The sequence below is a fragment of the Carassius gibelio genome, chromosome A17, assembly GCF_023724105.1.
Source record: "Carassius gibelio isolate Cgi1373 ecotype wild population from Czech Republic chromosome A17, carGib1.2-hapl.c, whole genome shotgun sequence".
NCBI lineage: Eukaryota > Metazoa > Chordata > Actinopteri > Cypriniformes > Cyprinidae > Carassius > Carassius gibelio.
In genome coordinates this window covers 25,284,233-25,305,058 of record NC_068387.1, presented here as the reverse complement: position 1 = coordinate 25,305,058, position 20,826 = coordinate 25,284,233, and the positions used below count along the sequence as shown (strand labels likewise).

Here is a 20,826-nt window from a genome sequence, read left to right as displayed (position 1 = left end):
AAATACCAGTGTGGCATTCAATCACTGAGGTCATCAATTTTGTGAAGAAACAGGTGTGAATCAGGTGGCCCCTATTTAAGGATGAAGCCAACACTTGTTGAACATGCATTTGAAAGCTGAGGAAAATGGGTCGTTCACGACATTGTTCAGAAAAACAGCGTACTTTGATTAAAAAGTTGATTAGAGAGGGGAAAACCTATAAAGAGGTGCAAAAAATGATAGGCTGTTCAGCTAAAATGATCTCCAATGCCTTAAAATGGAGAGCAAAACCAGAGAGACGTGGAAGAAAACGGAAGACAACCATCAAAATGGATAGAAGAATAACCAGAATGGCAAAGGCTCAGCCAATGATCACCTCCAGGATGATCAAAGACAGTCTGGAGTTACCTGTAAGTACTGTGACAGTTAGAAGACATCTGTGTGAAGCTAATCTATTTTCAAGAATCCCCCGCAAAGTCCCTCTGTTAAAAAAAAGGCATGTGCAGAAGAGGTTACAATTTGCCAAAGAACACATCAACTGGCCTAAAGAGAAATGGAGGAACATTTTGTGGACTGATGAGAGTAAAATTGTTCTTTTTGGGTCCAAGGGCCACAGGCAGTTTGTGAGACGACCCCCAAACTCTGAATTCAAGCCACAGTACACAGTGAAGACAGTGAAGCATGGAGGTGCAAGCATCATGATATGGGCATGTTTCTCCTACTATGGTGTTGGGCCTATTTATCGCATACCAGGGATCATGGATCAGTTTGCATATGTTAAAATACTTGAAGAGGTCATGTTGCCCTATACTGAAGAGGACATGCCCTTGAAATGGTTGTTTCAACAAGACAATGACCCAAAACACACTAGTAAACGGGCAAAGTCTTGGTTCCAAACCAACAAAATTAATGTTATGGAGTGGCCAGCCCAATCTCCAGACCTTAATCCAATTGAGAACTTGTGGGGTGATATCAAAAATGCTGTTTCTGAAGCAAAACCAAGAAATGTGAATGAATTGTGGAATGTTGTTAAAGAATCATGGAGTGGAATAACAGCTGAGAGGTGCCACAAGTTGGTTGACTCCATGCCACACAGATGTCAAGCAGTTTTAAAAAACTGTGGTCATACAACTAAATATTAGTTTAGTGATTCACAGGATTGCTAAATCCCAGAAAAAAAAAATGTTTGTACAAAATAGTTTTGAGTTTGTACAGTCAAAGGTAGACACTGCTATTTTTTTGAACACACCCCTTTCAACTAATTGCCCAATTGCACAGCCTTAAGAGCGTGCATATCATGAATGCTGGGTCTTGTTTGTTTTCTGACAATCTACTGAACCTACTGGTAACTTGTTTGCCACGTAGCAATAAAAAATATACTAAAAACCTTGATTATTCTGGTTAGTCACATTGTACTGCTATTATTTTGAACAATACTGTATGTGTTTTTTTTTTTTTTTCAAAAAATGAAAATCAGTGGTAAAAAAAAAAGGAAGTAATCTTGTTCCGAAATAACGTCTTTTTTCCAGTGCGGTGGTCCTGGATGGGAAGATCTACGTGACCGGTGGCATCGTGAGCAGCGAGGGTCCGGCGCTGGGAACCATGGAGGCCTTTGACCCCTGTACAAACGTGTGGACGCTGCAGCAGAGCATGCCCTGCCCGCTCTTCAGACACGGCTGCGTGGTTATTAAGAAGTACATTCAGAGCGGCTGACGCTGACACAGGCGAACACGACTCCACCGTCTCCTGCACACCGGACACCCACTTTCACAACACGGCCAGGATTAGCATTGCTGAGACCGAAGCCTTGCTCACTTTCTGACACCGTCTCGGAATGTAGAAGCGAATCTTTTCTGTCGGGCGCAAACAAGCCTTCGTGTAATATAGCGCACCTGACAGAGCTGTCCTTAATTTGTGTGTGTGTCGTGGCTCTAGCCTTAATGCTCTGTGGCCATTCGGATTGAACTTTTTTACATAATTCCTTTTTATCTAACAGAGTTCACTTGTTTTTTGCGTTGCCACCGTTTTAATGTTTGCATAACTTTCATTCCTCTTTCTTTGAGCAATAATGTAAAATCACACTGTCTGGTTTCAGTAATCCATGTGATGATGGTTCACTCAGTCGTATCATTATTTCATCATCTACGTTCTGGAGCACTTTGTAGAGGAGACAAAGTTGTTGAACAAGAACTAAAACCTCATGTGACCTCAGTTCGATCAGTCTCAGCCTCCTTAGTTACTGTTGCTCACTCAGACAAGCACGTCCCTGCAGATCTCAGTGCAATTGTTAGTAAAATGTGCTCAGGAAGTGTAGAAATGGATTGGATGGTATTCATATGTGGGCTGGAATGAAGCGTGACATTACAGAGGATCTTTTATCTGCCGTTTTGGACCCAAAACTGATAAATTACGCAGTAACGTGATTAAAAAAGGCAGAGACTGTGAACAGAGGCTGCCAATGCTTCTCGCAGTCACTGAAAAGAGAAAAACAATCCCAGCTGATCACATTAGTGTAAGTGAACAGAGCTAGTTACACTGCAGAAACTATATGATCTGAATCAATATGCACATAAAACGGCATGCACTGCAAAAACAATTCTTAAGTATTTTTACTTGTTTTACAGTACAACTATCCAAACATTTAATTCAAGATTGCCAGCAAAATGACTCGTGATGTTGAGTCTTGTTTTCTGAAAAATTGAACAATTAAGTGAATTTATCCTTAAAACAAGGAGAATTCAAAGCGAAAACAAGCTCATTGACAGTGTTTTTCTTTCTTTTTTTTCAATTTTCATTATAAAATGCACTTATTTTGAGTCCTTTCTTTCAGAAAACAAGACTTAATATCTTATGCCATTTTGAGTCTCATGTAAATGTATCTTTAAAAAAAAATGTAATGTTTGTACTGGAAAACAGGATAAAAATACTATTAAATAATCAATTTGATAAATAAATAAAATTTTTGCAGTGTCTAAATAAATTTAAAAAAACATGCATTTGTATTGGAGCCATAGTACACTGCAAGAATAACAATAATAAGGACTTGTTTTCCGGTACAGACATCTAAAATGTAAATATTTTAAACATCTTTGAAACCAGATGCATTTACTAGAGAATCAGCAATCCATAAGTTATTAGGATTTGTTTTTAGAGGTTAAATCTTTAATACAAGTGCATTTCCCCTGCATATTTTTAACTTGTTTTAAGTATAAACAAGCTGAAAACAAATGGAAAAATCAGTCTAAAAAAAAAACGTGTCTTATTCAATATCGGATGCAGTGTTGCTTCTCAAGTAGACTAATCTTGTTGATTTTCAGATACTTTTAGATTTTACTTTTAAACCAGCCAAAAATACTAAAAATTTAAGTTATTTTTGACAATTCTGGCTGACATCTTACATGTTAATTTGGGAATGAGGGTGAAGGTTTAAATTATTACTCGAGGTTTATTTAAAGATTTGAAAAATGCATTTATCGTTATTCAGACAGATCCTCTATAGACTTGCATTAGAAAGGAGCGAGCGCTTGTCTGATGATATAGTACACGGCAACACAGGCGAGGGGTCAGTTATCATCAGGCTTGGACAGAATGTGTTTTTTAGGAAGTTAGCATGAAATTGGAAGGTTTTTAAATCCTGTTTTAAGCAAAAATCCAAATGCATTGAGTGAGGTTTATGCATAAAACAAGAAAAAACAAAAGGCAACTGGGAAAGACAATGAAACCTAATGCAAGATATATATATATTCACCTCAAACAAGTCCCCTCCTTCATCCACCTGCCTCTATCACATCAATTTGTGATAGATAAAATATCCAGATCTTGACATTAACAACTGTGAGGCAGATTCTGTCTGAGCCTGATTATAACTCACATCTGCACAAGTTTAACTCGACATCTGGTAGGTTTATTATAAGATCCGAATCAAACACAGAGGAGTATATTTATGTGAGATGTGTGAAGAATTGATGGCGTTTGGTTTGGGTCTCCATCCACCATAAGACCTGTGATCATGGGCGTCTCGAACTGGACTGAAATGACATTTGTGGCTTGGTTTTCTTGTCTTTTTTTGGATCGTTTCACTCTTTTCTTGCACGCAGCCAAAGCACAAACCATCTGAGACTCGGAGGGAGAACAGGAAGTGTTTGCCTTCATTTCCTCCGCATTGCCAAACCACCAACCGGTGAAGAAACAGGGAGGACTATTATCTGTACACGAAACTAACTAAAGTTTATTTTAGGATCTTTACATGTCAACAAACGGTTTCTAGACGAAATGTGTATATATAGAAAATGTTAAAGAAATGGTATGTACTGTTATTGTTTGAATTGATGATTATGTTTCATCATTAATTAGGACAGTAACACGTATGCAAAATACATTCGTAATGAAAGAATCACTGGTCTCTCGTTTATTTGGAATACTTATTTTTTTTAATTGAGCAGTGGTGTTAAGTGTGATTTTCATCTGCTTGAAGATAAACCAGCTATAAATCCCACAGATGCATGATAAATAAGGCCATATCTAGAGACCTAAATATCACTGGACTCATTTCAGATAATACACACCAAGCAACACCCTGTAAACTGTTCATAACACCCCAGCATGCTGGCAGTTTTGCATGGCTGTGTTTATCACTCACATTGCATTCAGATTATAACGCGTTGAATATTTTTGGCAGAGTAAATTGCGACTGACTTTCACCGGTGCATGACGCACCTTTCAGAACATTAGAGGTGAATGTGAATTCCTCCTCCACTGTCTATCCGATAATAATATAAGTTTTGATTATTATGATAATGTAGGACGGTCTTATCATCATGGCAGATGTATTATATTGGCTTATGCCCTTAAGCCGTCACACGGCATGAATAAAAATGCACCGTTGGCTTTGTGCCGTCTTTTGGCATTCTCCAAATGCTCCCTTCCAATATTTACTGATGTGGAACAGTTCATTTCCTCTGTGCTGTTGTAGCAGCCTCCCTCCCTCTCTTCTTCTCCAACAGCCTGCTGTCTAAATGGCATTAAAAAAGCCGAGCCATGTGACTCTGTTCTGGCAGGATCTGTAAACGCACGTGGCATCTTCCAGCCTCTGCACCTGTCTTCCTCCATCTCTTGCCACGAGCCGCCGGGCCCCTCCTTCAGATAATATATCGCCATCCCATCCATCAAAATCAGTTACCCAACCCCTTCTGGCATTTAGATAAAGTAGGGCACCATTCCTGGTTCTCATATCCTGTGGGTAAGTTCGCCATGCATGCTGCAAACTCGCTTTCATGCCTCTTTGTTTGGGAAGCGTGTTGTTGTGTTCGGATGTGGACCGGCGGATTCATATGAAACATTTCTTCAACAGATCATGAAAGTGTTAAAAACGGTGAAAACTAAACGATTTCAAATTTGACCTCCATCATTGGGTCATTTTCTTGCCAGTCTCTTGGTGCAATGCCACCTTTACATCAGAATGATTGCTTTTATTCTGATGGGTTTACATCATGATTCATTTATATTTCATTTACCTATTATGTTTTACTCAAAAAGTCTTACAAATGAGGAATGGCTTCTGATGTTACCATTCCACATGATGTTTTATTATTATTATTATTATTATTATTATTATTATTATTATTATTATTATTTAAAGTAGTTTTTACCCAAAGTGACTTACAAATAAGAAACACGACAAGGTTATACATTTTTAGGAGTCTGATTAAAAATAAAATAAAATAAAAACCTTGGCTTCCTAGTATAAAAACTGATGGTAGTTTTTCCATTATTTTTATTTTATAATTAATAATTTAATTTGTAAGGTATCTTATTTTTATTTTTAAAAAATTAACAATTAATTTTTTTTTATTATTGTATTTTTATTTTTATTTTTTAAATGGGGGGGGGGGTTATTGAGTAAAAATTATGTGTGTGTAGTTTGTCTCTGATGTACATTTTTGTAAAGTTTGTGTCTGAATCTAATGATTTCTGTTATTTTGTTTCAGTCAGAAGCTTTGTGTTTGAGATATTAATTCATTATTTATCATTATTTATTTCGAGTGTTTTGTCAGTGTTTGTTGAGCCCCAGCGTTGGTGATCCACAGACTTCCCCTCATCTCAACATGAGCTCTGGTCCTGGAGGCAGGATTCTGCACACACACAATTATTGATAATATTCTTACCACCTTTACCACAGAGAAAATGAAAATACAGTACCGTGTTATGAGATTGTTTGTGTCCTGGGGTTCTCACAACTTTCTGTTTCAGCTTTAATGTTTCAGAAACTTTCTTCATAACCGTTTCATTTTATCTTAGTATTATTTACACACACAAACTTACTACAGTTCAAAAATTGGGGGGCGTTAGTATTTTTATTTAGAAAGGACAAATTTAATTCAATCAAACTGTATGCAAGTACACATTTATAATGTTACAAAATATTTATATTTCAAATAAAGGCTGTTCTTTTGAACTTTCTATTCATGATAGAATCCTGAAAAAAATATTGCGCAGCACAACTGTTTAATAATAATCAGAAACCTTTCTTGAGCAGCAAAACATCACATTAGAATGATTTCTGAACAGAATGTAACACTGAAGACTGGACGAATGATGCTGAAAATACAGCTGTGCATCACTGAAATAAATAACATTCTAAAATATGTTCAAACCGTTATTTGAAATTGTAATAATATTTTGCAGTGTTACTATTTTTATTGTATTTTTGGTCAAATGTAAGCAGCAGCACTGATGAGCAAGCAGAAGAGACTTATTAGTTATATATATTATGATCGTTTGTTCATTTTTGTTGCTTGAAAGCATTGGCCTATCATTATCCTCACATCTCCTTAAGTGCTCCACACGAGTCAGTAAATGAAAATAACTATAATTTCTGGGTGAACAGTTCATGCAAAATGCTCTCATAGATAAAGCTACAATCTCCATTGAAGATAAAAGCGAGTAAACACTCGGAGAACTGCACGTCTTTGATGAACTAAATGTGTTTCACTGAACTATTGACCTCAGCCTGCTAAAGCTACGATTTCATTTGCTGAGTAAACAGCTCTGAACAACACACACGCCGCCTCTGAAGAGATGAAGGAAATTAGCCTTCCTCATCTAGCTCTGATTAAAGCGGAGGAGGTCCGGTCAGCCACTCCACAAAGAGCCATGCGAGTAAATTACATGTCGCTGGCTCTCGTCCTCAATGGATCTTGAGTAGATGGCTATTTGTAGTCAACAATTTCAGGTTTAAAATGATATTGTACGGTGTACAGACGCATCCTTTCATTAGTTTTCCATTAGCAGTAAAGGTGGGTGGATATCAAGGGGAATATGATGTGTTTTGTGTGTCACTGGCTCTTTCTTGGCTAAACACAGGTGCTCTTGAGAAACGGGTTCGGTGACCTTCAGCTCAGTATCATGATTGCTGGAGTTTAATGGAAATGTAATGACATGATCAGATGAGGCTGTCTGTAAAGTTTTGTGTGTGTTTACTTTTTTATGGTCATTTAAAATGGATTAATGCACTAAAACAATCACCAAAAATTCTTTTTGGGTCACAGTCATTGTTTTCTCACCCTCACCTCGCTGTATGAGTTTCTTTTTACTGCTGAACACAAAAGATGATGAAAATGTTTGGTGAGCACAAGAGTTGCTGGTAGCCATTGACTTTCATAGTATGGAAAACATACTATGGAAGTCAATGGCTACCAGCTATTTTGTTTACCAACAATCTTCAATATATATATATATATATTCAATTTTTTTTTTTTTTTTTTTTTTTTTTTTTTTTTTTTATTTAGAACAACATGAGGGTGAGTAAATGATAACAAAATTAATTTGGGGGTGACTTTTTATACATGCATGTGAATGATAAAAGATCTATAGATATCAGAAACTAATCATTTAGTTGTCATAGTGAGAGAGCCATTAATGACTATATTTTTGTTCTTTATTTATTTCTTTTTTTTTTTTTTTTGTTCTATTATCTGTGTTGTTTGGTTACATTATGTGGCATTCGCATCTTTTAATTTACACACTTATGGCATCTTTACACAGCTAGTGCTCAGAATTCTGTGTAAAGGTGCAATGATGCATAAAAGCCAGACTTAATTATACCTGCTTAGACCCATCTCAGCTCTATTCTCAAAGTATACAGTTGTAATTGCTATATAAAGCAAAATTTACACTGCAACGGTGGCACAGAAGTGGCATTTAAGTGTCTTTACAAAGACTTTTTGATGCTGCTCAGAGTATTTTATGCATTTACACAGATACAAATACAAGTGTATGCACTGATTGACGTGGCTCAGAGCAGGCTTAATTAAATCAGGCTTTTACGTCTTTACACTGAATTTGGTGAAGGCACAGAGCAGCCTTAACTTGATGCATGGATTTAAGCCACCTCTGAGCAGCATTAAACAGTCTGTGCAGACACCTAGCGCTTCTCTTCCATCTTTGCTGTGTAAATGTGGCACTAGACTGTTATGTAAAGTGTAGTGTGCACTTTATTTAATGGATTCTCCATTATAAGAAAACGGCTTGAAAAAGTATCCATGCAATCTTCATTTAGATTCATGGTTCATCCATCTGTCTGCAAACAGTATCTATCATCAATAAAGTGCAAATTTGGTCATCCAAGGGCAATGCTTTAAACCACTTAAAGGGCTTTTCTTTATAAGAAGTTTATAAAACAGTGCAGTTTGTGTTTAGGTTACATGCTCACCTTGTACCCTATGGTGATCAGGAACATGAAAAAAGCTGTTTAGCAGCCTCCATGAGGGAGTAAACCCAGTCTTTGTATAGTATAGAGTATAGATTTGTATAGTGTTTCTCACAAGGGAAGTGTGTTAGAGTAATGTTTGGCTTTAGCGACGTCTTGCTGTATCACATTGATCCACGTTAAGTGCTCTCGTTCACACTCCAGCACCTGATGCCGACACTTCTTCTACAGTATTGTGTCCGAGGAATCATAAATCAGTGCATCGCTGTTGCGTGATGTTGCCGCACGCCGCTGAGGATTCATTAGCGCTGTGGTTTATTCCGCTGGGAGATTTTCAGTTTGGATGAACTCACTCAGGACCTGTTAACTTCTCAACAAAATACCTCTGAAATTAAATGTGCTAAATTACTATGTTTTATTGTATATATGGGTAATTTAAGTACAATTTAAGATATGTAATCAAAACACATATTAAACACTTTTTTTGGTGATAACAGTTATTTTGGGAGCTAGTTGTGGAGATGTTTTATGTTAAATGGACTGATCTACTGAGATTCACCTTTCTTTATTTATAATTAAAAACAGCGCTTTAAGTGGGTACTCGGTACCGCCACTTCCAAATATAGCTCTTGAGCGTACCACCACCTCTCCGTGCACCCAGAACATGCTTTTAGCGTACCGGTACGTTCATTTGAACATCTGTTTTAGTAGAGGTTTTAATCCTTCACTGCCGCTTTTCAGAGCGCTCTTCACAATGCACGCTTCCTAATTCTTCCTAGTTCGGAGTATCATGGAGCGCAAATCATTTGAACCAGTTTGGGAGTTCGGAGCGGGATCGCGAATCATTTGAGTCAGTTCGGGAGTTCAGAGCAGCTTCGCGGATCATTTTAGTCAGTTTGAGAAATCGGAGCGGGTTCGCGAATAATTTGAGTCAGTTCGGGAGTTCGTAGAGGGTTTGCGAATCATTTTAATCAGTTTAGGAGTTCGGAGCGGGTTTGCGAATCATTTGAGTCAGTCTGGGGATCGCAAATCATTTGAATCAGTTCGGGAGTTCGGAGCGGGTTCGCGAATCATTTGAGTCAGTTTGGGAGTTCGGAGCGGGATCGCGAATCATTTGAGTCAGTTCGGGAGTTCGGAGCGGGTTCGCGAATCATTGAGTCAGTTTGGGGATCGCAAATCATTTGAATCAATTCGGGTGTTCGGAGCGGCTTCGCGGATCATTTGAATCAATTCGAGAGTTCGTATAGGGTTCGCGAATCATTTGAATCAGTTTGGGGATCGCGAATCATTTGAGTCAGTTTGGGGATCGTGAATTACTTTGAATCAGTTAGGGAGTTCGGAGAGTGATTCATTTGAGTCAGTTCGGGAGTTCGGAGCTGGTTCGCAAATCATTTGAGTCAGTTTGGAAGTTTGAATGCAGTAATGCAGTAGATCTTTCTAAGGGTATTTTTTCAAAATCCTTTTGCACATTTTATTTATGTTCAGTAGTTCTTTCTAGCTCAAGCAAATCCACAAACTAATAAAAGGATTTATTTAGTCATGTGGCCATTTCATAAAGCTATAATGGGCTCCGAAAACTCGTTTTTTCTTTACCTATTGTAACACAGGTTTTTATTTAAAATTATAGTCAGAATAACAATTTTTAATGACGAGCTCTGTGGAAACAAATACATTTGATTCTCTGTACATGACCACATGATCAGCGTTAGTTATTCACCTACTTTAGGAAAACATTTGTCTTGATTTTGTACATTTTTTTGTCAAAAGTCTAAAACTGATTAGAAATGAATGTGGAGCCAGCTGTTTAAAAGAATAAAATGTAGTCAGAACAACTGCATGTACGGTAATTATACGATAAATAATCAAAAGAAATAGGCTCAAACTGGCTCTAATTGGAGGACATCACGCCACACTTCAGGAAGCTGCTGACACTAATTTGACGTGGCCTTATATACACATCCAGTGTTGCTATTGTTAGGATTTTTACATGCTCATCTTCATTTACGCTGAAAACAGATCACTTTGTTCCTCTTGTAAAAGCTCTCGACATTTAGATCTAATTAGTGGATTTCTCCCAGTGGCTCTAGAAGTGTGTGTGTGTGTGTGCACGTGTCTTCCCAAGGGCACTTAAACTCCTCTGAGATGTGTTTTTGTTTCTGTGTGACCTCTGACCTCACTGTGAGATGTCACCCTGTCGTCCGCTGGCTTTGTGTAGTCTAAATGCTTAACTGCAAGTATGATTTCTGAATATGTGATTCGACCGAGTTGCATCACTACATTATAGCCTTTAATTGCCTCCTAACTGCTTGTCTCTCAGATATGTTTCCAGCGTTTGTCCCTGGACTCGTGTCATCACATCTCTCCACAGCTGCAGATGGTGACAGCTTTCCCCTCAGCTCCTCCGAGGATCATTTGTATTGATGTATTCGGACCGATGCTCCCTCTCCAAGTGCCGTTTTGTTTGTCCCGTCGGCCCATGAATTTTAAGCGCGGTAAGTAACTCACTCTTGTCAACAGATCTGTTTATTGGCTTCAGAATTATTCATAAAGTGCCAGCAGTCACGAGCGACCGGTCGTTTGGGTCAATCTGAAGGATCTGTGTCACATTACGTATTCCAGAAATGTTAAAATGCCATCACTATATGTCTCCCTTAAGGCTTCGGGAAAAGGCCAAGTTTCATGAGAGCAGGACGACTGGGAAAATAGAGAGAGCTACGAGACGTTACCGGGGATAAGCATCCATTAACATTTCTGATAAACTGATGCAATGTTATTCAGAAGTCTATTGACGAAATTGCTTGTTACAAGCAAACATAGAAGTACTTCGTTCAGATTGAGTAAAAAAATAAGCAAAAAGTGCTGTGCAAAGGGTTTAAACCATTTCCTACGATTGGAGATTTGGTTTTCTGTGATTTTTCCTGGATTATCAATTTCAAATATATCAAGTAATTTATATATATATATATAAATAGTGTGTGTGTGTTTGTGTGTGTGTGTACTGTTTGAGATTGACTGGATCTGTGAATAATCCTGATGTACGGTTACTGCTGTCGTTGTACGAGGTCCTGATCATTCAGCTCATAATGAGATGAAAAGTTCATAATGTTTCATTCTAGGGTCTTCAGATCAACTTTTGAGCGTCTGTCTTCTTCAATTCAGCATAACAGGGATGTTCTTGTTGGTAAGTCAGTGTCAAGGTCATGGGTTTGAATCCTCAGGGACTGCATGCACTGATAAAAACAGATCATCTTTAGATGCATTCTGATTTGTGATTAAAGGGATCTTTTGTGGTGTATTGCAGCCTCATCTGTTCTGGACCGAACACGCTGTGGTTGGCCACGTTCCCTGCAGCATCAGCGCTGAGCCATGAAGACCTCATGCAAGCTGAACGGAGAGAAGCGACCTCCTCTCGACCGTGTAGATGCACAGCGAGGGCCAGGATGTCACATGTTTTCCTCCGCCGCTAACAAGCCTCTCTACACCCGCTCCTTCTGTCTGCTTTTGTTGTTGGATTCCCTCCTCTGTCTCTCTCTCGTCCGCTATCTTCCAGAGGCATCAGTGTGCAGGGCTTTCTCATTTTGTCAGATCTTGTTGGGTCTCAAAACAGGAAATTTGTTTTGCAGATGGCAGATGTATTAAAGGGGAAATGGGGTTTGATTCTGCGTGAGTCGACTGGATATACGATGACTGAAGGAGAACCGGAGACAGACTGAAAATGTGATGTCGGGCCTTGTATTGGGTTTGGGGGAAAACTGTCTCTCTGAACGGACGATCAAAAGACCCGAAACTCTCGGAAACGCTCTCTAAGTCTTTGCCGTCACAGCATCATTGATCAAAGTCAGCGGGTCTTGTGGCCTAATACTTAAAAAAACGAGACTAATGACTGAAAGCTTGTCATACAAGGCGATTCATACCGGTTAGCCTCAATAAGGACCAAAAAAATACCACAAAACCCTCAGAGAAGTAGTCAATATTAAATGCCAGATGATGGCTTTATTTGAAGAACAGACCCAGATCTAAGTTATTTAATGAAAATGTTCCTGTCTGGTCGCATCAAATTCAGGGTTATTATACAGTAGTTAACTACAATATAATCAAATACATTGCAAAAATCATTATTTGAGAAAAAAAAAAAAAAAAAAAAAAAAAAAAAATATATATATATATATATATATATATATATATATATATATATATATATATATATATATATATACAGACATGAACAAAAACTAATAAAAATGACAAAAACATTAAAAAAAAAACTAAAATACTAACTAAAATTAAAATGAATTATTTTCTAAGTAATTTCTGATTTTATAGTTGAGATCTAAGAGGCTAACTAACAATGAACAGCTTTTATTTAAAGCATTTATTAACCTATTTCATGTTAGTTAATAAAAAATGTTGTTCATGTTAGTTCACAGTGCACTAACTAATGTTAACATTCGATCTAAAAAAATATATATATTTTTTTTATAAATGTAGAAGTGTTGAATAATTGTACAAGTATTGTTGTGACAAGTGTAAAATCTGTTTAACCAAGTAAATGTATTTAGTTTCAAGATATTTCAGGTACATTTAGCCGCTTATAATGTAATTATTATCACAACACTCCTATTCTAACATTCAGAATTTTTTTTTTTCTTGAAAGCCACTGGTGAGATCTTTTAACTAGTAGTCATTAAAATAATATGATAACAGAAAGCATCCAGAGGGAGTCTCTCCGATAATAGAACAGTCCTCTTTTATTTTCCTAATGTTTGACACTCCAGGGATTCAGCAGAATTATAGGAGAAACTTTCACACTTCCAGAGAGATTAAAGGAAGAAATAATGAAAGATTGGCAAGAGATCTGTGCGATATCCAAAACTGGTGTTACTGGGAACGAGGAAGTGGGAAAAGCGGCGAGAGGGAGTTTCTGGACAGAGAAAAGTGAATAAAACGGAGAGTAAGAAACTATCTATCTGAAGGCTTAGTGTGTGGACGGATAATAGAGTTATGGAGGAAAAGAAGAGAGAGCAGGTGGGTGGATTAATGGAAACTGACGGAAAAATGAAGGTGGTAAAATCTGAAGCTCATGTAATTAGAGATATTGGGTTCCACGGACAGTAAACAAACACAGCTGCGGTGAAGACAGACGCTGGTGACAAGGGAAAAACTCTCAATATGAGGAAATATCTGCTCACCGCAGCTTCTTCTGACCGGAAACTGACCACTTCTCTCAGGTTTTGTTCTAGTTTGGCATTTAGGGACGGGTTTGTATGAAACTGGAAAAGTTCAGGAAATCATTTTTTACAAAGATTCTAAATTCAATGTTCTAGGGATACAATGTGGCAAAAGGCACAAATTATTTAGACAAATACCAAATATATATAAAGGAAGATGATACTTATTCAAATCAGCTACTTAATCAAAGTTTGTTTAATAAATATAATGTCAATAAAATTTTCATTTAAAAAATACTGAGACAAAGTTATTCTGAAAAGTAAAGATTCTGACAGCAGAAGAAGATCGATAATTCAATATATATATATATATATATATATATATATATATATATATATATATATATATATATATATATATATATAGTTACTATAAAAAGTTACTATATACTTGAAAATAAATAAGATTAATTAAAAACAATTAATAATAATTAAAAATAAAATAAAACTTCAATAATAAGATAAAAAAATAAGTTACTATATACTTGAACAGTTGCATCATTTTTAATACTTGAAAATAAATAGTAAGATAATAATATTAATTAATTTTAAATAAAATAAAACTTAAATAAAATTTTAAAAATGCAAAAACATATTCAGTTACTAAATACTTGTAATAAATTAAATAAATGAAATTTCTTTAAATCTTTTACATTACAATAATACTTCAAATAAAATTATAAAATCCAACTACTAATAATTAAATATATTAATTAATATTTTGAAGACTGCTTCTACTTCAAATTTTTGTCAATGTATTTTAACAATAAACCAGAATGAACAAGACTTCACTGTGTGTTTTTGGCCCATATCCAAGAGCTTTACGGAAAGCAACAGGCACGTGCACAGGTAGGGCTCAACCTGTGCCGAGCACATGCCCTTTTTGCCCTTACACTCCGAAGTGCCCTTTTTTTGGTGGTGGTTCTTTTATTCTTTTATTTTTTTAATCAATGCTATTGGTCACCCTTTACGTCTGTCTGTCTGTTTTACAAATATTTCGCAAATGAAAGTTCTTAAAACGAGCTTGTGTAAATCTTATTCGATCCTCAAGCTGTCAGTAAGCTGATAACTCCGCCCCCTCTATATTCATTGAATATTCATTGAAACTGAAGTTCAACAGCAGCCGCACAGTATACAACAGCTGAACTGAACAAAGTTTTGCGAAGGGTAAATAAATATCTTGTTGTTTGAATAAGTACTACTAAACACTATGTCTATAAAGGCTCATATTTTATTTATTGTATGTCTGTCTGACTGACTGAGACATGTGGGACGTCGCCTGAGGGAGAGGGCTAGCATTTGCCATCTAGTCATAGCCAATATCAGTCCCTCCAGAAAAACGCGGATTTTTTGTAATTGTTGCAGGCAAAAAAAAAACTGATTTTGCGCCACGTTTTCTTAAAAAATGCGATGGATTATGCGGGATATTTTATGCGATGAAATTGCTGGACTTGCAAAAACTGCGGTTTGATGAAAAAGAGAAAAAAAGGTGATTCCCCCTCAATCTACCTGTTCGCGACTCGGTTGATTCAGATCGGCACTTCGGAGCCTGTTCGCGACTCGGTTGATTCAGATCGGCGCTTCGGAGCCTGTTCGCGACTCGGTTGATTCAGATCGGCGCTTCGGAGCCTGTTCGCGACTCGGTTGATTCAGATCGGCGCTTCGGAGCCTGTTCGCGACTCGGTTGATTCAGATCGGCGCTTCGGAGCCTGTTCGCGACTCGGTTGATTCAGATCGGCACTTCGGAGCCTGTTCGCGACTCGGTTGATTCAGATCGGCGCTTCGGAGCCTGTTCGCGACTCGGTTGATTCAGATCGGCACTTCAGAGCCTGTTCGCGACTCGGTTGATTCAGATCGGGACTTCGGAGCATGTTCGCGACTCGGTTGATTCAGATCGGCGCTTCGGAGCCTGTTCGCGACTCGGTTGATTCAGATCGGCGCTTCGGAGCCTGTTCGCGACTCGGTTGATTCAGATCGGCACTTCGGAGCTTGTTCGCGACTCGGTTGATTCAGATCGGCACTTCGGAGCTTGTTCGCGACTCAGTTGATTCAGGTCGGCACTTCGGAGCTTGTTCGCGACTCGGTCGATTCAGATCGGCACTTCGGAGCCTGTTCGCGACTCGGTCGATTCAGATAGGGACTTCGGAGCACGAAGTGTTTGTCAAACAGTTAATTTGTGATAAATGTATATTTGACCTGAGGCTTTTTTTTAAACCTGTTGATGTGATTTCTAAATGATTTCAATGACTTTTGGATGTCAATACTTCTTGTACCTCAGTTGAAATAAAGTTGAACATAAATTATCATGAACTGTTAAAGATGAAGATGAAAAGAAAAGTTAATATTGCATATAAAATTATATCCAAGTATGAACTAACTTGCGCAATACAGTAAATATTCTTACTGTACCCTAAATCAGTGAAAAAAATGTTTGGCTCAGTTTACAGAAAAGTGTAGGTCACACATCCTTTCATTATGATGCAACATAGTTTTCTCCTCTGATGAGTATTTAACATCTTTATTATTGTGGGGATTAGTGTAAGTGCTGCACACACACACAACACACACCGGTCAGAGTTTGGGATCAGAAAGATTTTTTATGTTTTTTTTTTTTTTTTTTTTTTTTTCTTACAGAATTTTACTGCATTTATTTGATCAAAAATACAAGAAAAAAAAAGTGAAATATTATTTTGCAGTAAAACAACATTATTTTTATTTTAATATACATTAAAATCTATTTTATTTCTGTGATTTTCAGCATCATTACTCCAGTTTTCAGTGTCACATGTAAGGAATGTAAGGAAAGCAGCCGGACCTGATGGGATTTCTGGCCGTGTTCTGCGGTCCTGCGCTGATCATCTCGCTGGTTTGTTTACATCCATTTTTAATGAGTCTCTTTCTACATCGGTGGTTCCCACCTCATTCAAAAAATCGGTCATCATCCCTGTGCCTAAAAACAATAAACCAGTGTTGTCTGCATGTATTGCTACAAGTGTGACAGATATCTTTTTGTTTATTTTAAGCTTAAACTTACTCGGCTTTTTTTCTCTCTCCAGAAAGACATACCTCCAGTGATATCTTGAGTAAATCTGCTTCTCAGCTTAATGCATCTTGATTAAGAGTGTTTAGATGTTTGTACTGGAACACAAGACAAGAATGTGTTGTGTGCATGGGCAGTGCATAATATGATGCAAAAAGCAGTGCACTGGTATTCAAACACGAGCAAACAGAATATTTCCATCTACCAGACTCTCATCTTCAGATCCTGTGACTCTGGAGGCAGAAACCCTGTGCATCTGCCTGTCATGAACTCACCCAGTCATCTCTTTTGTATTAAAACAAATGAAGACAATGGCCTATTGAGAGGGTTCTGGCAGAACTCACAGCAAACTGGTTTTGTGTTAGCATTCATCCGTGTGCTGCTCAACAGAAGGACAGGCAAATGAATGTCCTTCAGCTCGTAATTACAGGCATCAGAACAGAGCGTCCTCTCCAGCAGACACGCGTAAACATCAGAGAACGTGATGTACCCATCCTCCCGTCTCAACAGATATGGATGTTATCCAGCAAGTGAGATGAGTTACTCTTTAGGGGGAACAAACCGAGAACATATTGCATGGTGCACAGTCTTCCAAAGGGAGTGAATCTCATGCAAACCTGCTTGAAATGAAATCACTCTTTTTCAGTGTTTCACGATTCATTGCATATCAAATCAATACGGTTCGATCTGGCTGGTCGATTTTCCTCTTGAAGCAGGTTCACAGATTTAGGGTTATAATATGGATGAGGTTTGTAGGTGACAGAATCAATGTTTGGTGTCTGGTGTGATGTCATGGTTCAATAGTGCTTAAAGAGCCGTGTGTGTCATTTCCTGTCCAGAAACCTTCCTTCAGTCAGGGTTGCACAATGCTTCTGTGAGGAATTATTGTCTTACTTCAGTTCAACTTATTAATCGGCATATTGCAATATCTTGTGCTATTATGAAAAATGAAGTTAGTTTAATGCCAGCATTTTGACTTTTTGTAATTATTTATTTTTGCTACTTTTAGATTTAGATACTTTTATGATTTTCTGCTTAGTATTTGTTTTGATGTCAGTGCAAATATCTATATATTCTTTAATCAGATAAATTTACATTTATTTTTATTACCCCACCGGCAGATATTTTTCTAGTTTTAAACTGATTAAGTTCATTTTCTTTTTGTCTAGATGAAGACACTTCATCTGGCTGAAATAACAGCTGGTCGTTATAAAATATCAATACATTTTATTTATTTTTTATAATTTTTGGTTAAAAAAATCAATTTTTATTTTATTTAATTTTTTACATTTAATTAAATTTTATTTTATTTTATTTTATTTTATTGCATTGCATTGCATTGTATTGTATTTAATTTTATTTATTTATCTATTTATTTATTTTAAGTTTAGCTAAAATGCCTTTATAGTTTTGTTAAATTAAATGCAAATGAAAAATGTTGCCTAGCTACATTTCTAGCTGAAATAAAAAATTTAATTTCTTTATATTATTATTATAATTTTATTTCAGTTAATGTTTAAATTGTAAAATGTTTAATTTTCGTTGTTTTATGGTTTTAGTTAACTATAATAATCCTGCATTTGACTCTAAAAGAAAGTCAGGCCAAGAATCCAAGAATCTTGATTTTATTCAGTGGACTCTAAAATTGTCCTCAACAACATTAAAAGCACCCATAAAATCCAACAATCTTTTTCCTAAAATTATTTTAGAGCTTTGCATAACTAGAAACGTGTAACTCAATTACAAAAATGCCCATGGAATTGTAGGATTTTATTAATTGACATGCATTTTCCAGGTCAGGAAATCACATTTTTAAAAGGAAACTTTCTTATACATCCAAGTTTTGTGACACTTATTTGTTGAGATGTATGAGTGAATTTAAATAAACTGAAACAATTACAAACATTTCTTATTTCTGTAGTTGCTTTAATTATATGTGTAATGTTATAGGCCTAATTACATGTTCACAAATATATATTACATCAGTGGTCTTTGTCATTGACACACAAACACTCCGAGCACATAAACCTCTGTAAACTTGCACCGTAGAGTTAAATCAGTGCATGCATGCACAGCAGTCTTATTTAGGCTGTGGGGTTTTTATTTAAAGCCAGTCCTGTCTGAGTGCTCCTCTGCTGTGTTTGCTGCAGGGAACTCAACGCTGGAAACTTTCATAACGACTCACTTGTGTTCAAGCAGCATGAAGGTAAAAGAGCGGAGCGAGTCAGAGAGGGAAATGCTGACGGCTGGAGATTTCTCCCCCCAGCGCATCTTTCTGCTTTAACTGGCCAAGGTCAGTCATTTCTCTCTCACAGGTTTCTGTCTATTTAGAAACAGTCTGGAGAAAAGTATTTGAATGACTCTCACTTAATTTGCTGCGGGACTTTTTTGTTGGTGTAAAAATACGCATGAGGAGGAGAGAAAGAGAAATGCTGACCGTATTTCCGGGCCTCTGAGAGCCATGAAATAAATGAATGCAATCTGACAATCAAAATAGATGGAGAGTTTCAGACATTACTTAGTTGTTAGAAACAAATGCTTGATTTTCACATCACGGCTGTCTTAATGTCTTTTTCTTACAGTATATGATTGCATGCATTCATTGTATTTCAATGTCTTTTTTTACCGGCATGGCTGTTGAATTTAGTGAAAATTGTTCATTTTTGCAGTAATGGAAATATCCATCAAGGCACGTCTGTTCATTTAATTATTTTATTTTATTTTATCTCATTTAGTTCTTGCTGCGTCATTGCAGGTAACTAATTTCAACTAAAATCAAAAAATATCATTTCAGAATAACACTAATATGCTTTAGACATGAATTGTTTAAATGTGCTAATTTCTCTCCGTTACAACTATAATAAGTTCATACATTACTATTTTTGAGTATTAGTTATCAAAATTGGTATTTAATTTTAGTATTGGACCTAAATACACTGTGTAAAAAATAAAATAAAATAAAAAATATTTAAAGTTTAAGCAATATTATTGTATTTGTGTAATTTTTTATTAGTTTTCATTTTGTATTTATTTAATTTAATTAATTATTTTATTTTTAAGTTTATTTATTAGAATATTTTTTATTTATACTTTATATTAATTTGTAATAATTTTTATAATAATAATAATTATTATTATTATTATTTATAAAAGGAAATGAGAAATGTTGTTTTGAAATAAAATAAAACAAGTTTTAATTTTATAATGGCAAATCCTACTGTAGGGACAATAAAGTTATTATTATTATTTTTTTATTATTTAATATCAGTTAATGGATTATTACACATTATTTAATGTAGTATTATTTAACTGCAATTAGGCTAATTATTTTCGTATGGCTTTAGTTAACAATAATAACCATGGCTTTGAATTTAATTACATTTTGTTACTGCAATTTCTATAACATAATATAATTTAGCATAGATTTTTATTCCATAAATAAATATAATAATTTATTAATAAATTTGTATTTATTATTCAAAATATAGAATAAAAACGCATGTCAGTCAATTCAAATATATTTGTAGGTTTTCATAGATGAATTGTGTGGTACAAAAGAAAATATAATTAATAAAATGTTAAAATATGCTCTCAAAAGTAGAAAGATTTATAAACAAAGATGTGATGTTAGTTTCTGGGCAAGTTGCAAATAAAATAAAGATTACTGGAGTTTATTTTACCAAAAAATAACATTTCAGTCTTTCTACTTCAAAATTTAACAATTCTGTATGTGTCCTTTATTTTTAATTATTTGTGAAATTTACTAGAAATTCTGCATTAGTTTTTTTTTTTTTTTTTTTTGTTTTTTTGCTAACGTTCAGTTTTTGAAATTGGAACTATTTTAACAAAAAAGTGTAGATATGTTGAATTTG

At 36.0% G+C, this 20,826-nt stretch overlaps 1 protein-coding gene across 1 annotated transcript in view; it reads left to right on the top strand.

Moving 5' to 3' along the window:
- LOC127933542 (kelch-like protein 29) overlaps nt 1-4,366 on the top strand; it is a 112,230-nt gene extending 107,864 nt beyond the window's left edge. Inside the window, exon 14 of the mRNA XM_052530585.1 lies at nt 1,509-4,366. Coding sequence (XP_052386545.1) covers nt 1,509-1,692 — 184 coding nt within the window. The 3' untranslated portion in view covers nt 1,693-4,366. The remainder of the gene's footprint in view (nt 1-1,508) is intronic.
- The last annotated feature ends 16,460 nt before the right edge of the window (nt 4,367-20,826 follow it).